Here is a 23,833-nt window from a genome sequence, read left to right on the forward strand (position 1 = left end):
GATATGACTTATGGAGACAGTAAGTTGCTTTATCAAGCCACCTGTGGAACAGTTCAGTGTCCTCATTTCCCCGTTTGAATTGTCTCTCTGTCTGACGCACGTATACTGTACACAAACATCCACCACAAAGGAATTAAGCCGAGGATTTATTGCGCTGGTGCTGTTGGAAGAACTTGCATGAAAATTCTGTCAAGCTCTGTGATCCATGGATTCTTCAGGACCCGCCCTCCGTCTCCGACTGGAATTCTCATACCAGCAGCTGAAGTCACCGTATTCCGCTGTGATTACTCAGTCTGCTTGTCATGTACTTTAGGATGAGCTAGTTTTTTTCACCCCTACGTATTTAAAATTGCATCGGATTTCTTTACAGCTTTTCCATTCGCCAAATACAATAGAGTAACCAAGTTGGGAGAGCTATATGCAGTACTGGCTTCTGTTCGGTGACAGACAGTTCCAAGCAATTGCGATCCTTGGATGGACATGATCCTCTCCTGCTATAATCATCATCTGTGGAAAATGCTTGAGAAAAACATCTGTTTCTTTCATAGAAATAAAGTCAAACCTGTTCACAGGAAATGTAGTAAAATGCTGAAAACAACACTAATATTCTGTAGAACCTATAAAGTGATTTTATTATAATGTATTTCAAAACTCCAATGGGTTATATGTTCCCAAAATGACTGAGCATAAGCTCACAAACACTTGGATACAATAATGGTAGTTTTAATATAGCTATAAACATCTTGTATTAATGAGAGACTTGTTAATCATTTATGGTTAAGTCCACCACACAGGACTCTAGCAGGTTAAATACTAACTTAATGGCTCACAGAAAATCTGTTGTACATGTACACAACTGTACTGTACCACTATATCAGTGGTATATATTAATACATTTCGGTAACAGGTTTTATACATTACCTGTGTTGTTGACAACGTTTTGGTGTAGTTTGTCATGTGGGCCTTTACTAACCCATATACCCAGTAGCATCTACACTTCTCATTTAAATTATACTTTACTTATTTGCTCAAGTACGTCCTTGAGAACAGTTTATTTCTCCATTACTCCAATTGTTATTCAATTTTTTTTGCGATCCTTTTCTGCAACAACAATATTGAGGATAGTCTGTGGATTACAAAATATGATTGATTCATTTTTGTACAATGGCCCAAAAGTGTGGCAGGAAGACATCCCCTCCACCACCGCCACCAACAGACTACTGTACAACGCGGTTTGTGGCAAAATGCTGGTGGTGCTAAATTGTGATCATTAGAAACCGAGATTAATTGACCAGGCTACTTTTTTCCAGTTGTCAGCCAAGTCTCCATATTTATGTTCTTGGCTGTCAACAATCTACAAACAAAAAAATTATGAAATAACAATGATACAAAACATTTACATAATTTAAGCCAAAAACAAAAGTTTGGTATTCCCCCCCTGCTTAAATGATTCAAATAAAAACCTTTTTGAAAAAATCTATTATTTTAATGATTTGCTGATGATTTCATCACGTGTGCTAATTAGAGTGGATGGCCACGTATTGCACCAGACTTACCACACATTGTAAACAGAGCTGCGTGTGTTCAGTTTGCCCAGTGCATGCCGGACTGCAGCCTCATTGAAAATGCACAGAGCAACTGTGTGACAGACCTGACGTTCAGACGGAGGTCACTTGAGGGGCGGTGGGTTTGGAGGTGATTTCACCTGCTTGACTGACCTCCGAGACGGGAACTATTACCTGCAGGCGTCTAAAGGTTGACATGCTAAAGGTACATTTCAGTAGGCTCACAGCAGACATAGTCATAATAGAAAAAGAACAGGTGTTACCGACATCAATCCCGACGGCTCTGTTCAGTTCAGGTGTCCCAGTAAGACAAGGCCTTGTGACAGGGAGCCAGCTTGCGAGATACCAGGACCCTGAATTTTTTATTTATTTGTGCTTTTATTGTGGTGACATTTTTTTTGAAACAACGCAGGGGGTGGATGATGTACTCGCCTACTTTCAGCACAAGTAGGAAAAAAACCTCACAAATGAGTCACAACTTCTTAGATTTATGTTTTTTACGACACACTGATGTGGCTGAACCACCTTTAGCTGAACTTGTTGGGAGCAATGTGTTTGTTGTTGGATCTTTTTCTGCTGTCGTTTAATGATTCAACATATTCTGTTCTCCTTTGCCTGGAAACTACTTTGTGCCCCCGTTATTGTATACTTTGTGTGCTTTGAGCGCCACCGTGTGGTGAGTGTTATGTTCCATTATAACATTTGGTGCAGCTGACAGGATACAGTGCAATCTTTTCCCATTGTTTTCTGCATAACAGAGTCATTTTCAGAAATCTACCAGTGTTAAGACTATTTTTATCTTTCCAATACAAATCGGCCTGTTTAAAAAGATTAGCTCCAACATCTTGACAGAAAAAAACAGGCAGCATTAAAAACTGTTCTGATGATTATACTTCTCTGTGTCTTTGACAGGGCAAGAGCTATGAGGTGGCAGGATGTGATCATGTGCCAGATGGTGCCAGTCTTATGAATAATGCATCACTGTCTTCGGTCAAGACAGGTCCAAGCTGATCTGAGGTCAGCTGAATGACACAGGTGCTTCACGCTGAGTGGCGGGGTGGGAGCACCCGGGGGTGAGAGAAGATTGATGACACATTTTGGGTTCCTCATTATATGACAGTTCACCCAACAGTTGTTGAGACATTCTTCCTAAAACTGTCAACGTTTTGTCAACGTAAAAAGAGGCAGACTACAGCAATCGCATTTCCCTTTGTGGGAACATGAATTCTTATCTGACCTCCCATTGTCTATATCAACAAAATTAAACAGGCAACCAGCTGTTCACATGCTACACATCATTCATGCAAATGTATATTGACTAATCAGTGTCAATAATGATATCAGTAAGGTCCAGATAATACATGGCAATAATGGCCAAAATTAGCTTTCTCTGCAGGGTGGCTGGGCTCAGCCTTGGTGATAGGGCAAGGGGTGCGGACATTTGGAGGGAACTCGGAGTAGAGCTGCTGCTGATCCAATATCCAGTCCATGTTTTCAGTTATTCAGGTTAATGGCTCTTCAATGAATCACGAAGTGCGTCATAGTTTTTTGGTGCCCACACCAGGCGGGTGATGTTTATGTCCCTCCAGTCACCAATACTCTGGTCCCAGCAATACTCAGGGGAGAGCAGCTTGCTTGGTTTGTTCAGCCAAAAGTACTTGTTTAGGTGACTTTCATCATGCCACAGAGCCTCTACGTTATTTAATTTGTCCTCCATGATGCTCAGATAGCAGGAATCTGTCAAGTTCTTGACATTTTCCCACGCTCCTCCAAAGATGGCAGCATGGTAGTAGAAATCTCCAGTTTCCATGTAGGCTTTGGATTTGGAGTTTCTGTCATAGGTGAACATATTCTGTGGACGTTTGTAATAGTGGGCATGGAGCAAAGCCACAGAATCCCCCAAAGCCTCTGAGCCAAATCTCCCTTTAAACTCTTGGTCCACATCAAAGCAGAAGACATACGTGAAGTTGTGACAAATCTCTGCTGCTATGGCTTCTGATATGGTCTTCATGCGCATCATAGAGATGTCCTGCCACCTGGAGTGCTTTGCCACCTTAATAACTTTCAGGCTTCGGTGAGGACCAAGCTCAATGTTTGGTACCATCTCTGGTAAATCCGTAAACACATAATATGTCACCGGTAATCCCAACATGAAGTGTTGTTCTGCAGAGGTAAGGAAAGTCTTGCAGTAGGCATCCAGGTACCTTAAAAAGAGACAGAGAGGATAACAAATTTAGCTCCGGACAATACTGATTCTGAACACCAGATAAGTTGCTTTGGTGTTTATTTAGTCTCAAAATCAAGTTTATACAATCTGAGGACGTGTGGTTTCTATGCGTGCACGTATGATGCGAGTGCACAGAACTATACCGCGAGCACAAAACAATAGTGCAGGTCTGAGACGAGCGCAAACTCGCCCTTCCCTTTACTCAACATATTCTTGATGATTCTGCTGCCAAGAAGAAGGTTAGAAGATCAGAGATACTTGGGACTGCAGTGTTCTAAGTGACCAGTAAACAAGGGGAGCATCAGCTACTGTCCCCGCTTCTAAAGTCCCAAAACTCAACTTGTCGAGCGAGTGTCTGACATTGTTGAGCAGTTGTAAGTGCGTAGGGAAGGGCGAGTTTTCGCTCATCTCATGCTCCCTCGAGGTTATGGCTTTGCGCTTCTGGTTTCTTCGCATGCGAATTTTAAGATTAAATAATCGCGTTAAGTTGTCCCCCTCTCTATAATGCTTTAGGTGGGCCGTCCTGTGGAATTCTTTGCATGATGCTTTTATCACAAACACTTAGAAAGCAATGTCTGTGTGCTTTGGATGTGTGCAGGACAAATTAGGGATGATGCAGCCTTTTGGCAGATGGAGCCATGTTAGGACAATCAAATGGAACCTTAGAAGCACCATTCCTGCTATACCATTCTAAGAAGAAATATGGCACCCAGGTTGGGCTTCAATTGTACTTTCAGGTGGAATCAGGTAGGTTTCTTGATCTGCCCCAAGTATATATATATATATATATAACCAAGTCTTTTGTCAAAACTCTTCCAGTCAGACTGAACTTCCCGCAGTCACAATATTAATGGGGAAACAAACCTGCCCACAGCAAACACAGTGAGAGCCACAGATGACTGGAATTGGACGTGCATTTTGTCGTAAATATTGGGGTCAAACATCCCCTCCCAGATGATGGGAGCGTTCCAAGATGTGTTTGTCTGAACCTCTGGTCTGGCCCTAGAATTAGAAAGGTTGACATGTTAAACAACCATATTAGTGTTGTGCAGTTGTCAAAATTGCCTTGTTAGATGAACTGACTATAATTTGGTGGTCAAAACATCTAGACGCATAGCTCTACCACCAGAAACAAAACGATAAATGGTTGTGATTGACCCAAACAATTTCAGGACAGATGGTAAATTAGTCTGAATGGGAGGGGGCAGACCCATCTAAACGTGAGCTTCCTGGTTGGTCTGGTTTGCAAGCTAGGGCGCTGTGACCTCACAAAAGATGGTTTTGACCGAGTGATGTAATATCTCAGGATTTTTTAAATTTTGGCCTAAATGTTCACTGCCATAACTGAAAAATTCTTAAAGCTACAGTGTTTAATATTTAGAACAACGTATTAACAGTGATTGGTTGGTTTTTCTTTTACATATTGGAAATGGGCTAAAATTATGAAGTGGAAAAATGTGGCAGTTTGGACATTTTTAAATACAGAGCTTAAAATGTTATTTAACTGTAGAGTACAGTAAACGTACGCTGCTGGTTCTTTGTATGTCGGAGGTTGTGTGCTGGGTGACCAACAACAATTGCTTTCAGTCATGCTCTGCAACCCTGAATTGTTCCAGACATGGAATATAAGTGGAAAGCCTTTGTTGACACTGGAGAGGGTAGAACACCTTGTGCGTTCGTACGATACATGGAACTAATCTCGTCTATTTTAAGGGTCATTGATGAAACTGCTTTATTGGTTCTCTTTAATATTTAATATATTACCAGGACAAGTTTTCGTGACTTACAGTATATGCCCTGGCTGTCACTGTTTGTTTCCCTAGCAACCAGGTGCTTTGCATCCTAAAACGTTTATTTGCTTTTTTGCAAATGCAACAATGGACCTTCTGTTTTCCATTGCTGATTTGGCCCCAAACGACATTCTCCTTATGACACACTGCCTCATATTGTTTCTACATGCAGCGATTTCTATACTAATGCATCATTTTGAGTTATTTGTGAGTAAGAGGTAGTTTGCCTGAGGTCGTTTTTCCTGTTGTTGAAGAACTTTGGTAATTCATTATCATTCATTATTAAAACACATTGAAAGTTAAGCATCTGTGGAATTTTGTCCCTGACAAAACGGAGGTTAGACAAACATTTGTTTTATTTCCCTTTTCTCTTTTAGTCTCAAGCTTCCTCATAGTTTTATGGATTTTGGCACAAACCCTTTCACCTAGGGAAGTTTGAAGCGGCGAAGAATAATGTTCTCTATGCCGTATGGCAAAACTGTTGGGCATTTATTTTTATCCAAAGAAATCTTTGCCACAGAGCCCAAACAATAATATGTATCTAAATGCTCAGAGAAAAACAAACCGCGTTCTGACAGATTTCTGATTCATTTTAACTAGTTTATTTAAGAACATTAACTCTTTGGACACTGAATTTACGTTTTGTATCATGTTGCTCAATCCCTACTTGTTTTGCTGAGCTTCTTTCATGCTGTTGTCCCAATTGGAGCGCTGTGCTGAACTGAACACATTTTTAAGTCTTGAAATTACACTATACTGTACTCCAAAACTGAACAGGGCATCCCCCATCTTTGTGGATCCATATTATTATATTGCCTCATATGAAAGGGAATGAAAGACCGTTAGCAGATTGGACATGGGCCAAACAAACAAACAAAAACCAAACAGTTTCGCTCTGTGAAATTTGAGTAGAGCAGGAATGGGAAAATTTACTGGCTGAGACACAGCGATACGATTTGCATTCACTCGCGCACCACACACCACACACACACCACACACCACACACACACCACACACCACACACACACACACACACACACACACACACACACACACACACACACACACGCGTCAATCTCTTACCCAAAGTTAAGCGTGTCATGGATCCTTCTCAATTCTTTGTTGCTGGTTTGATATCTGAAATAGCGAAAATGATCGTGAGCGCACACAACCACACACACACGCACGCACACATTTTGACTTGTGTACCTGTAGCCAAAACTGAAGCATCCGCTCTCTTACCCAAAGTTAAGCGCGTCATGGATCCTTCTGAATCCTTTGTTGCTGGTTTGATATCTGAAATATCAGAGAAAGCGTTAAATTATCGTGAGACAGATTTTTTTTTGTGTGTGTGTGAAAGTGAATTGCCTTAGCAGTTCATACTGCTAATGCTCCTGAACACTATAGTGAGGCCTTTTGATATTCACCTTGAATATAAGAAGGTCATGCTGACAACAAACAGCCCGAGAGTGAGGAAGACTCTCGCATATCTAGCAAAAGTGGAAAAATGAAACGAAAAGGCTGTTCAGTTTAACCGATAGAACATGCGGTTACAAATTAATGTAAATAAAATGTACTGTATGAAAGCTCAGCTCAGAAACGTTATTGTCTCACAACTAAAAATTCATTTTGCAGTAAGGAACGGAAAACAAAAATGAAACATAACCACGATAAAAAGATCTCAAAAATGAAGGTGACTGAACATTGTGGTGAAAAAAATGATGTGAAGTTCTTTGATTAAGTTTGAAAAGTATGAAAATATGTAAGCTCTGCCGAGTCTGCTTACCTCATGGTTGTGGAAATCTGCCTCCTCAACTTTCCCGCAAACAACAATCCAAACAATATTTGAATGAGCCGAAGCTGTGATTAGACAAGGAAGAGCAACATTTGATAGATTTAAGTTTTTATTTTTAGCATTGGAATGGAAATATCTTTTGGTGTTGTGTGGCACAGGGAGATGAAAGAATGGATACCACTAACAATCAGTAAATTCTTGATGAAATTCCATGTAATCAGTCCATAAACAAAACATGCATCAACAACAGCACAGTGATCCAAAAGCATGAAGAGAAACCGATGTTAATAAATCATTTTTTCCCACTTCAACACATTTGCTAGTGGCACAGAGTTGTCCAGAACCTTACAGTAAATATACAATTACTTTTAGACACTAAAGATAAAAAAATAGGATGGTTTTCAGAAGGCACTTTTGTTAATAATATCAATTAATTATATATTTTATTGTATCGTATCGCATGCTCACAAATGGCGGTGAATTTCTTTGAGCCTTCTCGAATGGATCCCGTGGACTTTTTGGTTGCAGAAATGAGGAAGTGTTTTGTATTAACCCCTCACACTTCACAACAAAATCACTAACATGCACGTCTGTAAAACAAACCAAATGACGACCAATACATTTCACGGTTCCCATTCAGATTTGTGAGCTGTATTTAAAGCAAACACGATTGTTCGGGAAGACGTAAAGATTTAAAAACACCAGACTTTCCCAATTCAAGTGTGTGAGATAAGATAGATAAACCACGATCGATTGCAAATTGTCAAAGAGACATAACTGCTTGTGCGCAGATTGTTTTCACTGGTACAAATGTACAGAGCACAACACAGGATTAATGCTACTCACACAGCGTTGTTTGGATTGCCCTCTGGTCTAAATGATCCAAAATGGCCAAACCGACGAGTGAACACCAGGAACAATGGTGGGAAGGCGCAGGTGTTTCATTACAGTGCCACACTGAGCCACTCCCTGGGTTTTTTTATTGTAGGCAACAGACTCACAAGGTAGTGGCCAGCGCTGCTCCTTATCATATCGTCATTACATCATAAAACACACTCACTGACTCAATCAGTTTGGAACCATGCTGCGTTTATTAACCTTTTCAACGACAATACAGGACTCGACAAGATGAATTTGAACACTAGACAAACAAATCCATGTAAATAAAAAGATCAATGAATGATGGTGCAAATCATGCGGGTAAACAGAGTTTTCAAGGTTTTTATAAATAATAAATAAATCTTTGTGTTTTCCGTGAAACAACACGTTTTGGCACTGCAAAAAATGTTCAACTGAAAAATCAAACACAAAGATGAAAAAATATTCTAATCTCACAATCATATTATTTTATTTCATTTTGATATTTGTATGCATTATGATGGGTTTTTCAATTTCAATCTTTACTCTCCTCCCAAGCCCCTCCCCTCCACGCCAAAACAGTGACAGGAAGTGTAACTGACAGGAAGTGTAACTGACAGCATTTATGCCTGACAGCATAAAAAGAAAACTGTCAAAAATGACAGACATCAAGAAAAAAATGTAAATATTGAAATTGAAAAACACATCATAATGTGTAAAAATGTTTGTGTGTGTTTCAGTTGAACTTTTTTTTTAATACCTCAGTTTACTGTCACTGTCAGGGGGGGGGGGCAGATGGGGTGACTGAAAATCATGGGGTAGGCACACCAACACCAAAAGCCATAACTGAATTTCAGGAATTCTATAATGCCGTTGTATTTCATTTTGGAGTTTGGGATTTGAGGTTTGGAGAGTTGAATTTTGTTTATTAAAGTCTGTTTTTTTGTTACCTTGGTTATTAAATACTCTCCGTACTTTCAAACCCGTGACAGTTAGACCTAACTATACTATTTAACTATTATAAAGATATATAATTTATTGATTTAAATGGAAAGTACCAAATGTAAAATATATATTTTACCCAATGTTAAATACCAGATAAAAGCAGAATTTACTGTAATTCTGCTGCTCTTGTATATAACAGATACAAGCTGCTGGGCCGGCTGCATTTGTTTTTTTTTTGTTTTGATTAATTATTGTACTTAGACCTAACAATGCTATTATAACTATTATAAAAATACACATTATTGATTTTAAATGAATAGTACCCAATGTAAAATATCAAATATTTTGCCACCATGATGCATATTATGCTTGCATACCAAATGCAAAGTCCATCATAGTTCCTGCCATCACTACCTATTATGCGATCAGATTACAGAAGTGTGTGTGTGTGTGTGCGTGCGTGTGTGTGGGCCTTTGATCCTTTGATCATTGCATCAGCGGGGGATTGTGTAATCGGATTCCAGTTAGCGATTATCAAGAATTGGAATGAACATTGTACAGAATACTGACAGAATATGGTCGCACAGCTCAGAAGTACTATTACGGGCGAGCAGTCAACTTTGAATCGCATCATTTAAATAGACAGAAGGCCGCTCTCCAAATACACCTACTGCTTTCTTTCTTTTCTTTTTTAACAGTCGCGATTCGATGCACCCGTTTGCTCTGGGTGTTCTCTAAACAACGTGGCCGGACAAAAGACGACATGTTTGCTGTCCTCGTCATCGTGTCCGTTGTGATCGGTGGAGTCCTGTCTGCACCCGTGCTGACCAGGTAGGTCCTCTTTATATACATCCTTTACATTTTAGGGCGTGTGCTGCGGACAAAGTTCACACATGAACTCATGCGTGACTTTCGCTGATCTGTTGGTTTGTCTCCAATCACTCAGTCAAAACCATACGTTACCTTTCGCAAACACTGTAAATGTAGAAACTCTTGCTTCTGCAATCGGCCACCTCCAGTTGTTTCTTCTCCCAGCGGTGATAGCACAGCGGAGTTGGCGCTGCTCTTTGACCCTGGCCTCCTCAAACGGCACGTCAGCCTCACTGACGGTAAGACGGCCAGATGTCCCCGTTTCCCCCCCCCCCCCCCCCCCCTCCCCGTAACTGGTGTGTACAAAAAGAAATGATTCCATATGTTAACATCCGTCTGACTGTTGCCGCAGATTACGGCGAGAGGCCTGTCCTTCCACGTCTGCCGCCTGACTCCGGAAATCCATACCGGCCGAACCTGGAGGATGAATACTACTAACAGAATCACAACATGATCGTCCTGATGTGAAGAAAAGAAGCGGATCTGGCCTCCGACAGAAGCAGCAGCATGTTAAAAATAAAAATCAGGGGGACAAACAACAATGATGTTGTTTATGACTCTATTTTTGCGTAATGTGGTGTCATCACCAACCTGGCCGTGTGCGCGGAGTCTCCCTTTTCAATAAGTGTAAAGGAAAAGTGTAAATGAGCAATTGATTAAAATCTCCCGCAAATAACAGGGCCAGATATACGATCTAAAGCTTATATTTACCAGAAAAGTATTCCCCATCATATGATATCATTGTGGTGACATCAAGAAGTCAGAAAATGATGCCATGCATATTTAAAAAATGGATTTGCCGAGGTGTGTTTGCGTCATGTACGACTATAGACACAACCTCAAGCTTAGATGCTGTAAAAAAATAAATACATTAGGGTCATATTGAAGGAACTAAGAATTCAGAAAATGACGTCATATCGTGTCGTAGCGCGTTGACTTTTACAGCCAATAAGATTCCAGGGGATCTACAGCTCATTTAGATCAACCGATCATTCCTCGTCATATAAGGTAGAAATATGAAATGGCATCATTATGAAATAGCATCATTACAATATAATGAAAAAGTTCAGCTTTGCAAAAATGAAGACATGACACCGAGATCTGCATTAAAAATTTTAAATAATCATCTCACACCTAAAAAAAAAAATAATTCCAAAAAATAAAGAGAAATTTCACATACTACATGTTGAATCGATACAATGTCATATTCATAATTAGATATTAAATCATTTATTTATATATGGCATGTCTGTACACACTTTGTATAGCCCCCTCCCCACACGACTGTGCTGTACACTTCCTCCTGTCCACCTGATTGGCTCTTGGGAAGGTTCATATAAAAGTCAGTGTTGATATGTTGATGCGGATGCGACGCCTTCGATAAGCAACAGCTGAGGACACTGTTGTTTTTTGAAAGGGACAAACGTAGATGATGTAGGAAAAACACATTTTTTCATACTTTTCCTCTGCAGGACATATCTGTACTGTACCCACGCTGAGTCCAGGGTGATTCAGAATGACATGGCAGCCCCTTTTTGTATTTCTCTTAATTTCAACGACGCATATTCCAAATATCTTCCGGGAGGAAATGTTTCGGGGCCAGAACTGTGCCGTGCAGAGGGAAGTCTGCTTTTTTTGCCCGTCCGTCCGTCCGTCCGTTTGTTTTTATTTGATTATTAGCAGGATTACGCTAAAACTGCTGGACAGATTTCCCACCAAATTTGGTGTGAGAATGGAACAAGGGCCAAGAAAGAACCTATTCAACTTTGGCATGGATCGGAATAAAAAGGTCGGATCCAGGATTATTTTTTTCCTTGCGTTTTTTTTAACATTGCAACACTATTATTATTATTATTTTTTCATCTTCACCAATGTCCCCGGGAAAAAAAGAAAAAAAATCAGGCATCATTTCTGCAATAATATCTCTGTGTGTTTAAATTTGACGAGGATCAAAATGAACATCTGGATCTATGAGATCTAACCGTGATTTCTGAAGGGGAATCGTTTCGGCCTTGGTGGACTGTCGAGTGGTTTCTGATTTTTTGGGAGTATTCTTCTGCAGATCGATAAATGAGGCACACGTCTCACCATTTCACTTCCACTCGAGTTCCGTGCAGCTAAAACAAAAGTCTTAATAGGCAAACAGCTCCAGCGCTGATCAATACAATGTCTCCATGGCTTGCAGTGATATTTAACCGTTTCCTGTTCAAATTATTTGACGAGAAGTCCTTGCTGAATTCATATGAGTGGATGTGTCATCCACATCGCTATAGGAGAATCATGGACGTCCACAGATTCGGCAGAATAACGAGAGAAATAAAAGGACAACAGCTCAGGTACAGTACAGCACATTTCAACCTGCGTGCAAACTCTCACAAACTCAACGCACACTCGATGGCGACCCCTTTGAAACGTCATGATAATGTATCGCCGAGTGGGGAGGTGGAAAATGATGGGATGAGAAAGAGGCACTACTCGCGAAGACCTGGGGACAACAGAGTTTTGCTTTTGCTCCCCCGACGTCGTCTGAATTCATCTTTGTGACGTGCGGGCAGCAAGTTTCCAGAAGGAATTTCCTTTTCTGTACGTCAGTCTTCCACCACCACGGAGACTTGCCCAGATGTTTATTCTTAGGGTTCTTTTAAAATTATCAGTAAGAGTCCGATTTTATTGGTTGCGCATTTTCGCCGGTGTCGGCGTTCGTGTTTGCCGATGTGTAAACTTTTATTTTGCAGAATTAGCAACGCAGAGAAGATGTGCGTCCATTTCACGTTAATAAATAAAAAATAAAGAAATCTTTTTAGTAATTTTTAATAGACTTTATAGTTACACTGTAAAATAATAATACTAAATAAATTTTCTTCATCATAAGAGTTTGATAACTACATCTAAGGAATCGTTGCCAATTCTCTTTTTCAGTCTACATATCTGACGATATATTCCTATCGGAAATGTTTTTGTTCTCGAATATCCGCATTAGCCCCCCCCCCCAAAAAAACCCAACAACAAATAAAACGTGGTCAGGCTCTATTCATATTAAATATATTATCTTCATCACTGACTTCATACTGTGTTAGAACACACAGTAAAAGAAGCAAATTCAGGCTGAAGCCTCACTGGGCAAATTGCTGGGGGGGGGGGGTCTTTATCTCAGGACTACGGTGTCAACAGACGCCGCTAAGAAGTTTGAAAGTTAAAAAAAACGAACCCCACCCTTTGTTTAAGCACAGGTGATGTTCAGCGCACTCCGGGAGTTCTTCATGATTCATCATTCAAGTGTTTCAGTCTAATCCACCTCGTCCGCCTTCTCCCATGGTTGTTATAAATTATAATCTGCTATTATTATATTCTGCTCCTCCAGAATATCTATTTAATCTGTGCCAACTATTGTTTGCCGGGGGGGGGGGATGCTGAACTTCCCCTGCTGAGCTGCGCCACTACCACGGACTTGAAATTGTGACGAACTTGTTTGAAAGCAACTCACTAGCGGAGGAAGGCGTTTTTTACGAAAGCCCCCAAAACCCTTAATCATTGGTTCTAACGCGGCAAACCAACAATGACTTTTCGTTCATCAATGGTGACCAAACTCCACTCCCAATTTCTCAAATCCCAAGGTTGACAGACTCAAATGGTTTTGGTACCATAGAAATCCAAGAAAGCCAGTATAGACTAAGATCTTAGGAGTTTATAGTTCATCCAAATGGTTGCGAGCTCATTGCAGCAGATTTCACAGATTAGCCTAGAGAGCTCCATGGACACCAAAACCTGCAATTTTCTTTTATGATAATGGCTTCAAAATGTTGTCAAATATTGAAAAAATATCTGGATTTCACAACAAGGTTTGGCACAGAGTGTCAAAAGATTCTTGCCTGGCATCGCCGGGCCGCTGGGTCTTGGAACCTCTCAGTTCTTCTTCCGAGAGAAAATATAATCTTCAGCTTGTTTACAGGAGACATTATTGGGCTCACATTCAGGTTGTTCCTCGGACTCTCCGCTCCTGCAGCTCCCATTTTTTTTTCAGCCTCTCTCTGAAACGCTTTGCTTCAGCTCCCGTCTCTTGTCAGACCAAACGTTCCAGTGGCCAAGGCGTCGCGGGCCAAACCCCATCGGCGACCGGCGGATGAACACGAGCTCGCCCATTGGTCCGGTCTCAACCAAAGATCTGGGGGACCCCCCCCCCAAAAAAAATTGCAAAGAACATCACCCATAGCGGATTTTTTTTTCCTTTTAAACATCGTCAGTGGGTGGACTTCCAACAATGTGAGTCACCCCTTTTCCTTATACCCGGTGTGCTAAAAGGATAAAACCCCATCGGTCCTACAGTACAGCGTACACTTCTCGGTGTGAGGATGTCACTGCCCAAAGCTCAGCTGCTGTCCGTCTTTTTCTCGAGTGCACAAGGCAGTGCCGTCCGGCGCGGCTGCCTCCCCGGGGGCTTTCAGTGTCGCGGCGAAGGCTGTGGCGATGGAATGGTTTGTGCTTCCCATGGACAGCCCGTGATCGCATCTCATCACCGACGCCATCTTGCATATATTCCTTCTTGTTTTCTCACACAATTTCGTCTCCTCTTGTGTCCAGTACACGATCCCCCCCCCCCCCCCCCCGCCGCCCCCGCCCCCCGCTTGTTGGTCAGATGCGTTAAGTCATTTTTATTTGTGTTCATCTCGGCAGATTTGGATTATGTCCGTCCTTCATGCAACGTTATGGTATGATACAGTGTAATGTACAGTGCTGTGGGTTGAAGGCAGGGGCAGTGCTATTCCAGGTAGATGTCCTCCGTCGGGCACGAGAAGTCCACGAACTCTTTGTAGTACAACTGGAAGGCTTTCCTGAAAAAAAAACAAAAAATAAGGGTCAGTCTGAGTTATCATTTAAGTTCACACCCGAGCGTCGTCTTCCTAATTATAGGCCGAAGAAATAAAAAAGGGTAGCTACTGGCGTGAAGGCACCGTCACACTCAGTGAGGTTACAGCACTTGTTAGTGAACACATGCGAGCCATTCATTTCCAAATGTGCAACGCTGAAGAGTGACTTTTGTATCAAATTCCTCTAATTCTAATCTCACATTAAAGCGATGATGGCCAGATTGGATTTGGAGCATCCACGAACCAGCGCATCGTTCCGCTTGTGTCAGCGGAGGCCAAGTGAATGCACAGCAATCCTCCTCCTTGCGAAGATGTAAGATGTAATATTCAATAGCCAATACACGGGCGGCGCAACTCACCCCACGGACTCCGCGAGGGGTTTCGTGGAGTTTTCAGACACAAACACGTGGCAGGCAAACCGCTGGTCCGCCGGGTGTTTCGTGATGAAACCGAAATACCTGCAGAGAGGGGAAAAAACAAACCCATACGGCATTCAGGAAATCAGAACATACAGCCCCTTCACTGGGTGAAAGCTGGAGTAATTCAGTCCGGTTATTGATTAACTGCCGTTTCAGTTGGTCAAGAGGTTTAGGTCCGGGCTGCACGGTGGCGTGGTGGTCAGCGCTGTCACCTCACAGCACAGAGGGTTCTGGGTTCCAGTCCCGGTTCAAACCAACCAGGGCCTTTCTGTGTGGAGTTTGCATGTTCTCCCCGTGTATGCGTGGGTTCTCTCTGGGTTCTCCGGCTTCCTCCCACAGTCCAGAGACATGCAGAATGGAATTAGGTTCATTGGAGACTCTAGATTGACCGTAGGTGTGAATGTGAGAGTGAATGGTTGTTTGTCTCTGTATGTGGCCCTGTGATAGGCTGGAGACCTGTCCAGGGTGAACCCCGCCTCTCGCCCAATGTCAACTGGGATTGGCTCCATCCCCCCCGCGACCCTTAAGTGGATTAAGCTTAAAGTAGACGAGGATGGATGGAAGAGGTCAGGTCCATGTCTGACGCCAGGAAGATTTGTCAATTTCAAGATCAACACTAGCAAAGGCTGACGACATTAGATTTTCTGACAGTATTTCTTTTATTGCTAATTCCGGATTAATCAACTGTCCAGTCTAGGATTTTTTGGTCTTTCACTCGGTAATCCCTGGTGGAGCCTTTACTTACTTGCTGTTTTTGGGGTGATAGCCGCAGAAGGAGACGTTCTTTAACTGGAAGAAGTGACTGCACTCATTACTCTGTGAAAAGAAAGAACAGCGGTAGAATGAATATTATTGATTTAACATGACTGTTAGTTGTACAAATAATAGCTGTCTAGTTTTCCCTTGAGATTAAATAGTTTAAATTATTCTGCAACTATTTTTAAATTCTGGTTGCTATTTGGAGAATGACATTATTGGCAGTAAACACACTTCTTGTGTTTGTATTACCTTTAAAAACAGGTTGCAGTTCAGTATAATACTATGATTTGATGAAATCTCCATATGTATGGCAGCTTGGCAGCCGACGGAAGTGCAGTGGCCAAGCTTTGACACACAGGACATGTTCAGTATTAACACATTTAGCATAAATAAGCCGAACGGAGAGCCGGGACTCATCGATGTACGTGGCGTCAACGATCACAACAATATCACGTTGTTGCTGTTGAATCAAATATAGTCAAGAAAAATAACGTGTGAATTCTTAGTCTAAGTACGTGTGTGTGTGTGTGTGTGTGTGTGTGTGTGTGTGCATAAGCCTGTCGCAGAATGTAGTTAGTGAGAGTGGAACGCCACAACAGCGATGCACCGACCCCAGCAGCAGGCAGGCCGGGACCACAGAAGCCAGGGCACCCCGGGACCCCCCCCCCCCCCCCAAGACCACATGCCCCTGGGACAGCCATGCCCCACCCCAAGGGAGAACAGCAGAGAGCAGCTGTTGAAGAAGACAAAACCCTTCCCTGACGTCACCCAACATCTTCGTTCCTGTACTGTACATATGCAGCCACACGGGGGCGCCACACCTCAATTTTCCAATGGCATGGTGGTGTGATGATGAGCTTTTGCTACATAAACTAAGGATGGCCCGATCCCCATATTCCATATGGGGATCGGGGCAATATTGACCAAAATGACTTTGGAGGAAATAAGATGCAAAAAATCCGATCTGATACATTCCGGCATCATTTTCATGTTAATTTATTATTATTTAATTTACAGTTTACAGTTCAATTTGGTTTTTTTTGCTGGTTTAATGGTGCTGAATTCTCCCTAAAGTTCTGTGAGAAATAAAACAGCAGTATTCCATAACTCAGTCATGTTGCTGGCTATGTCTGTCTTAGCTGGTTAGGTTAAGCAAAGTGCATCCTGAACCAATGCATTATTAACATTTTATTTTACGACTCGGGAAAAGATTTTATCAGATTAGTATCGGATGGGTATCGGCAGATACTCAAGGTTGCAGGATCGGTATCTGATCGGACACATCCCTACATAAAACCTCCTGAAGCCGCTCTTCATTTCCCTTTTCTGCGTTAGACCAGACAGTGGTGCAGGAAGAGTCTTACTCGGTCACAGGCGTAATAATCCTCTTGAACTGCGAGCTTGACGCCCTTCACGCTGATCTCCAGGATGCAGGAGGAAGGTGGGTTGTACTTGACCGTCATCCTTCGGTTGGTGGCAATCTGGAAGAGAAATTCAAACGATCGGAACCTTTAAAAGGGCATTTTGGCAACTCATTTCTACGTTAGACGATCGGTATGAAAGGGATGTTGGAATTTGAGAGTTTGAACACTTTACGGGGGGGGGGGTTAATAATTGTGTTTATACTATGGGATATTACATAAATTCTTAGTCTGAGAAGTTGCCGACTGCAAGTAGCTCCTGGACTGTGGAACAATGACGCCACATGATTTAGATGCAGTGATTCAGTCTGCAGAAATTGCATATAAATATACTAATTGGATACATCATGGAGTTGTAACTGTTTCATTTTCACAATGCCACATCACAAGTCTTCTACCTGAGTTCTCTGGGACAAATCTGAGGTGGCGTTCATCTTGATTTAAAGCGACGCGACACATCTTGATTAAGCAACAGCGCCCTCTACGGACACACGTAACGACATAAAATGAGACTTAATTTAATCCCACACTGGGGAAATCCACTAGTCACAGCAGCAGCAAGAGTCAAAAGCATCAGAGATGAGGTAGATGATAAAACATAGCGAAAAAAGTAGACTATATACTACACTACTAAAACCTATAAACATGTGTTACCATACCAAAGTGTTACCATACAGAAGTCCTGATATTATGAACGTTTCCTCACTAAATATGACTGGCGTCACTCTTGAAGTAGCTGGGCCTGATTCCAACAGTTCAACACTCAACACTCGCGGAAACAATTTTTCTCTTCATCAGTGCCTTTTACAGTTAATATGTAAGTCTGCGCTTCATGTCCCTATATTGCACATTTCAATTTATTTAGCTTCCTTTATATTGCACACTATCAATATCTTTAGTTTTCCTGACCGTTTGGTTTTCGCATTACTTTTTTAAACTATTTAAAGTGTATTTATTGTATATATTACTTTTAATATATACTATATTTTTGGGGTTTATTTTACTAATTGCACAGTGGGTCAGAGATTAAAAACAATTTTCGATTCTTCTGTATGTGTGGCACATACTGCAGAATTGATACTAAAGTTTGACTTGACTTGACCGCATTTGATGTCGGCGTACCATCAATAAAATGATTTTTGAGGCCCGATATCTTAAGGCGAAACGGATGCGCGACGTGGCTCCACTGTAGTGGTCAATTGCCTTACACACTCCCGTGCAAACGCAAAAACCCAGACGTGCCCCAACACGGGCCCTCGCTGTACCTTCTGCATGGCGGCGCACAGAACGTCATTTCCTTTGTGGTAGGGCACCTGGACCGAGCCCAGGAACTTGAGCCGGTATCTGTCCATCCACTCGGTGCCCTTCACTGCACAGGAGAGAAACAGCATTGTGGAACGAACAGCCGTGAGTTAGCAACATGACACGAGGGAGGTTGGCGGTAAATATCAACTAGGACCTTCTCATACGTGCATGACCTAATCCGCTGCGTACGACTCTTGCCGTCGCGTCCTACTTCAGCGCCTCTGCTGCCAAGTACCTTTGTCGCTCTCCGTGTCCTTGGTCACCTCGATGGCGTAGTAAGCGGGGAAGATCCCCCGGGCGCCGGTTCGCATGTTGTAGCCCTCGTACCAGTAATCCTCCGCCTGGACCTCCACCAGCAACGGATCGTCCACCTCCAGCTCCAGCTCGTCGTCGTGTCGGGGGACGAACCTGTCGAGGCGGACGTCGCTATGATGCATCTGAGCCAATTGGGACCCCCCCCCCCCCCCCCCCCAGGCTACATGACACAATCTGCTATCTGTCAAGTTTGACAGGACTGCCCTGGACACTTGGTTCATTGTAAAGAAATACTTGTTCATGATTATGACATTCACCACCATAAGATAAGCTTGAAAAGTGGCTCTGAAAGTGTTACATCATGCGTGTCCACAGAGGATTCCTCTGTAATTAGTTTTGATAATTTAGAAATTTCCACTGCAACCCAGTTTTGGGGTGAAATAAAACACACACAACGAGGAACTTTGCAAATGTCAAATTCTCCTTTCTCTATTCTGTACATCGGTATTAGCGGTATTATACGTATATTCTCCGCAAAAATTGGCAGAATACCTCCGTTGTTGGCGGTTCCACTGCTCACACAAAGTGACGAATGACATTTTATGAATCCGAGCTGACTATGGCTGCTGTCACCTTCAGGCCTCAAGTTAAATACAGTATCTATACTCCCGAAACACCGGTTCCCATGTGCGCCTGCTCGGCGTTTTAAATAAAAACTAGACCTGATGTTCTCGAGGCTGAGCGGCATGCATCCATGAATTTATCTGAGATTTTAAAAAAAGAAAAAAAGGGTTTCGTGTACATCAAAACACTCGTGAACGTGAACACGCGTGTAGATTAATGCATGCACATTAGAGAACACACGTTATTGGAGGGCCGCTGCAACAAGCCCTCTGCTTTCAGCTATGCATCGATAATGTCCATCACCATCACATGGTCTACATGATGCTGTTCACATGACGGCTCTGCTGGGTTTTTAGTTTTTTTTCCTCCTGTATGCATTTATCAGTCTGAGGCTAGAACAGCTGAACGTCTGTGCTGCCAACTGGAGTCGGGACTGTTACTGAGGAAAACAGAAAAAGGAATGTGGTGTTTTCTGCTTATTAAAAATACACTTACTTTATAAATACATTGCTGTCATTATTGCACCTCTGCCGACTGTGTGACGAGTGTTTTGTCTAGTCTCTCTAACCTCTTCATAAATTTTCTATTCATTTATCGCCAATAACTCATTGAAGAATTTTGGCTTCCAACCTTGTTTTCCCATTAATGGCAAACAGATTATATCTGGTAGTTTGGGATGTAAATACCAGTGCTCTGTATAAAATTATGTAATGTATGAAAATAAACAACCGTATAGAAGTTGGGCTTTGATTGTTGTATTGTTTGACTTCAGAAAAATCAGAAAAACAGAAAGAGCCTGGCTTGTAGTGATGCAGAGCTGAAAAACTGTATTGTTATACTCAATTATTATACAACAGAGTTATTAAGGTTATCCTTTATGAGTCCAGAGACTACATACACACTACTTCCCCTGGTATTTCAGTGGCTACTCATCTGCAAACGGCCATTAACTGCGTTTTTTTGTCTTGTGGAAAATACGAATCACAGGATCTGACCTCTTATTAATGGCGACTCTCTGGGAAAAGAGAATCCCATTTTTGTTCGAGTCTAACAAAGCGGGCGATAGGGCATCTGCCAAATACAGCAGTACGCACGTAGGGATGATGATGGACGTGGTCGGTGGTGGTGAGGAGGAGGATGGAGGTGGCGGTCCTCACCTGTAGGTGGCTCTGTGGCTCTGGTCCCTCTCCTCTCCGTTTATGACACACGTGTACAACCCAAAGGACTCTGCGCCTTCACAACCGAGGGGGGAAAAGACATAAATGAGTGAAATAATGATAAAGAAGAGAAAGAAAAAAGGGTGTCGGCCTCTTTAACAGGCCTGACAAAAGACTATAGTGACAATGACAAATTGCAATAAAAGCCCATGATTGGCTTCACAGTAAACACAATTCAAGCACATGGTGTTTACTCTAAAGCACGCGTGTACTTTTTCCTTTTCTTTCTTTCACGACCCATGAATCACACTTTAACTAGGCGTGTAACGGATCTCCCCTCGGACACATCGGCTATTTCAAGTGCTGCGGCGTTTTCTAACGAGTCTGCTGAAGAGAAAAACGTGGACGGCGTCCAAGAGGACGGCGAGGACCGCTGGAGGGAAACGACCACGCGCACATCACGGACACGTCCCTCTCTCTCGTCCCTGCTGCCCGGATCACTGCTTTTCCCGCACAGGCGCCGTGACGGGGGTCAGCGCACGACTCTCGATATCCCCATCGTTCCCCTACGGCGACAACGAGCCTCAATGAGGGCGAACTCTGGAACCGTCCATCAAGGGACGAGAAGAACTGTACATTCGGGGAGGGCAGCAGAGCAGGACGGCGACAGAAGTCGTTGCTCGGAATATGGTTTTTGCTGCAAAAGAAAATCTGGTCTCCCGACGTGTTGCAAAAATGGTGGTGCAAGAGTTTGGAAATAGTAAAGAAAAAAAAACATCTGGGCGTGCAGAACTAGAAAGAAGTGAAGCTCACTATAGACCTCTGAAACCCACACACACTCGGACCAGGCTATTGGATGTGACGTTGCATTGTGGGTAATCCGGGCGCCAAGTTTACAGGAAGCTGCTACTCTAAAATCAGAAAATGCAGATAAAAAAGGGCAACTTGTGTCTTTTTTGCAGCATTTGAGGATTCATTGGGTCGGATTGTTTTAATACAGAACCAAGAGAAGATTAAGAAACCATCTAAGAAAATGGGGTGTAAAACACGAGGAGCAGCCAAAATACAAATGGTGGCGACGAAACATGTAGTCAATTTAATTTTGTTAATTAATTAAACAAATTCAATTATTCATTTTCCTCTGTATTTCTTAACCCCCATGGGCTGCCATTGCATCAACGCCTGGAAACAGGCTCAGAAGCTGTTTATGGATGTGATTAATCTGCACAGCAGAAGAGGACAAAAAGAAGAAGAAGAAGAAGAAGAAGAGGCGACTGGAGTCCAATCCACGAAGCTACAAAACAGTTTTTTTGGCGCGGCGTCCCTCCGCCCAGCAGGCCATTCAAATGTCCAGCTGGGTCCGGGCCCTGAACACAACACGCTGCTGTCAGAACGCCGATGAAGATATTAACAACGAGAAAAAGACTGCAGCTTTCATTTTTAAAGGACTTGGTGACAACTTTCAAGTGGATCACATGGTGAAACATCCTAATATCTATCTTTTGAACACTGCTATTTCCAATACTAATACTATTACTGCTCAGTGCTACTGCCATAATCAACTAATGTCCAGAGTGGAACCGGTCACGCGGACGATGATCTGCGCTGTAGTGTAGAATATTGCGGCCCCTGAAATGATCTCTGTGCGTGTGTCTCTGCTCCATCAGCCACGTCACTTTAAGCCTTTTTTCCGCCGCGCTGCCAAATGTCTGGGGGGGGGCCGGACGGCGTTCACTGCTGCCGCGTTGCTGTCGGTTGAATGGGCCTGACGTGCACGTCATATTGTGGGGAATTTAAAACGTCTTGGATTGAGATATAGGTTCAAAAATGGGGTGGATAAGAGAAATTCTATATCTCGTACAAGGCCGCTCCACGTACAAACCACAAGGAGCGCATTAGTTAATCTGTCTTTGTAGTTACAGAACTAAAACCAACACTTTCCCATTCTCATCGCTTATGCTTCTCATTATTCTCTGGATCGTGCCAACACAATATCCGGATTCATTATTTTTTCCGTCTCTCCCCTCGCCGTCTCTTTTTATGTTTGTTTAATAATTATTGCTGAAAAAGAGAGATGATCAAATACAATCATAATCCCAAAACAGATATATTAGTCTCCTAACCTCCCTGTCAAAAGAGTAATACTGAGGAAAATAAAAAAAAGTCTTTTAGTATGTTCGGGTGGGTGATTTGGACATTTACCTACATTTTTTCTAGTATTGGTAATGTATATGTCAGGGTAAATGCATATATATGGTAAGATAACATATTACAATATTATATTTAATGTGACCGGCATTTCATCGGATAAAAAAAAATATTTTTACAGTGTGCTTTCAGTAAAAGTCAACACAAGAAATTACAAATTCATCACCCAGCTCTAAACGAGTAATAAGTGACAATCTGGACAAACTACAATTCAGATTTGACAGAAACCCCTTGTTGTTAGGGACGTGACACAAACAGAACTCGGTGACTTACTGGAGGAGCGGGAGCGTCCGTTCAGGAAGACGTTGAGGAACTTCTTGGAGAAGTGCAGGTCGGCTTCCGGGGTGGAGTCTTCCGACAGACAAGCTATGGCCTCTCTCCTCACTCCCCCTGTCCGAGCCCCGTCCTCCTCGTCCTCGTCCTCCTCCTCCTCCTCGTCCTCCTCCTCGTCCTCGCCGTCCTCCTCGTACTCCTCGCCGATGGCCGACTCGTAGGGCGAGGAGACGCAGTTGTCGTAGATGGTGGCCGTGTCGCTGTCGTCGCTGTAGCCCTGGTAACACTGGCGGAGGCTGACCAGCTCCAGCTTGGCGTGCTCGTCCACCACCAGCGTGTATTTGACCGAGTCGTATGACAGGCCGCTGGCCTCGGAGTTCATGGAAGTCCTTGGCGGGGCGGCCCTGCCGCCGCCACCACCACCGACTCCATCGCCTTTTCCTACCCCCTTCCTCATCCTGCCGTCCATCATTATCCTGTCCACATCCTCGTCCTCC

At 42.8% G+C, this 23,833-nt stretch overlaps 2 protein-coding genes across 5 annotated transcripts in view; both read right to left on the minus strand.

Annotated features, from left to right (window-relative positions):
• Nucleotides 1–2,343: 2,343 nt before the first annotated feature.
• On the minus strand, nucleotides 2,344–8,756 carry LOC118302527 (N-acetyllactosaminide alpha-1,3-galactosyltransferase-like). Of its 3 annotated transcripts, XM_035628723.1 has the most exons (7): nucleotides 8,224–8,376; nucleotides 7,369–7,442; nucleotides 7,010–7,072; nucleotides 6,825–6,878; nucleotides 6,666–6,719; nucleotides 4,657–4,794; nucleotides 2,344–3,769 (listed from the first exon to the last, which is right to left on the minus strand). In XM_035628723.1, exons 2-7 carry the CDS (start codon nucleotides 7,371–7,373, stop codon nucleotides 3,073–3,075), a joined length of 1,011 nt encoding a protein of 336 aa, XP_035484616.1. In that variant the 5' UTR covers nucleotides 7,374–7,442; nucleotides 8,224–8,376; the 3' UTR covers nucleotides 2,344–3,072. The 3 variants fall into 3 exon arrangements, with proteins under 3 accessions (XP_035484616.1, XP_035484618.1, XP_035484617.1); XM_035628725.2 differs by lacking the exon at nucleotides 4,657–4,794 and having other exon boundaries at nucleotides 8,224–8,756; XM_035628724.1 differs by lacking the exon at nucleotides 7,010–7,072.
• A 2,394-nt stretch (nucleotides 8,757–11,150) lies between these two features.
• The window catches only part of mapk8ip1b (mitogen-activated protein kinase 8 interacting protein 1b), a 48,700-nt gene continuing 36,017 nt past the window's right edge, over nucleotides 11,151–23,833 (minus strand). For both annotated transcript variants that reach the window (XM_035628720.2, XM_035628721.2), the window contains exons 5-12: nucleotides 23,337–23,833; nucleotides 20,856–20,931; nucleotides 19,055–19,227; nucleotides 18,780–18,883; nucleotides 17,458–17,574; nucleotides 16,080–16,150; nucleotides 15,275–15,373; nucleotides 11,151–14,879 (exon numbers count right to left, since the gene is read on the minus strand). The exon at nucleotides 23,337–23,833 is cut by the window's right edge and continues 667 nt beyond it. In XM_035628720.2, the coding sequence (XP_035484613.2) occupies nucleotides 14,807–14,879; nucleotides 15,275–15,373; nucleotides 16,080–16,150; nucleotides 17,458–17,574; nucleotides 18,780–18,883; nucleotides 19,055–19,227; nucleotides 20,856–20,931; nucleotides 23,337–23,833 (1,210 nt within the window). In that variant the 3' untranslated portion in view covers nucleotides 11,151–14,806. The remainder of the gene's footprint in view (nucleotides 14,880–15,274; nucleotides 15,374–16,079; nucleotides 16,151–17,457; nucleotides 17,575–18,779; nucleotides 18,884–19,054; nucleotides 19,228–20,855; nucleotides 20,932–23,336) is intronic.

This window comes from Scophthalmus maximus, chromosome 4 (assembly GCF_022379125.1).
Source record: "Scophthalmus maximus strain ysfricsl-2021 chromosome 4, ASM2237912v1, whole genome shotgun sequence".
NCBI lineage: Eukaryota > Metazoa > Chordata > Actinopteri > Pleuronectiformes > Scophthalmidae > Scophthalmus > Scophthalmus maximus.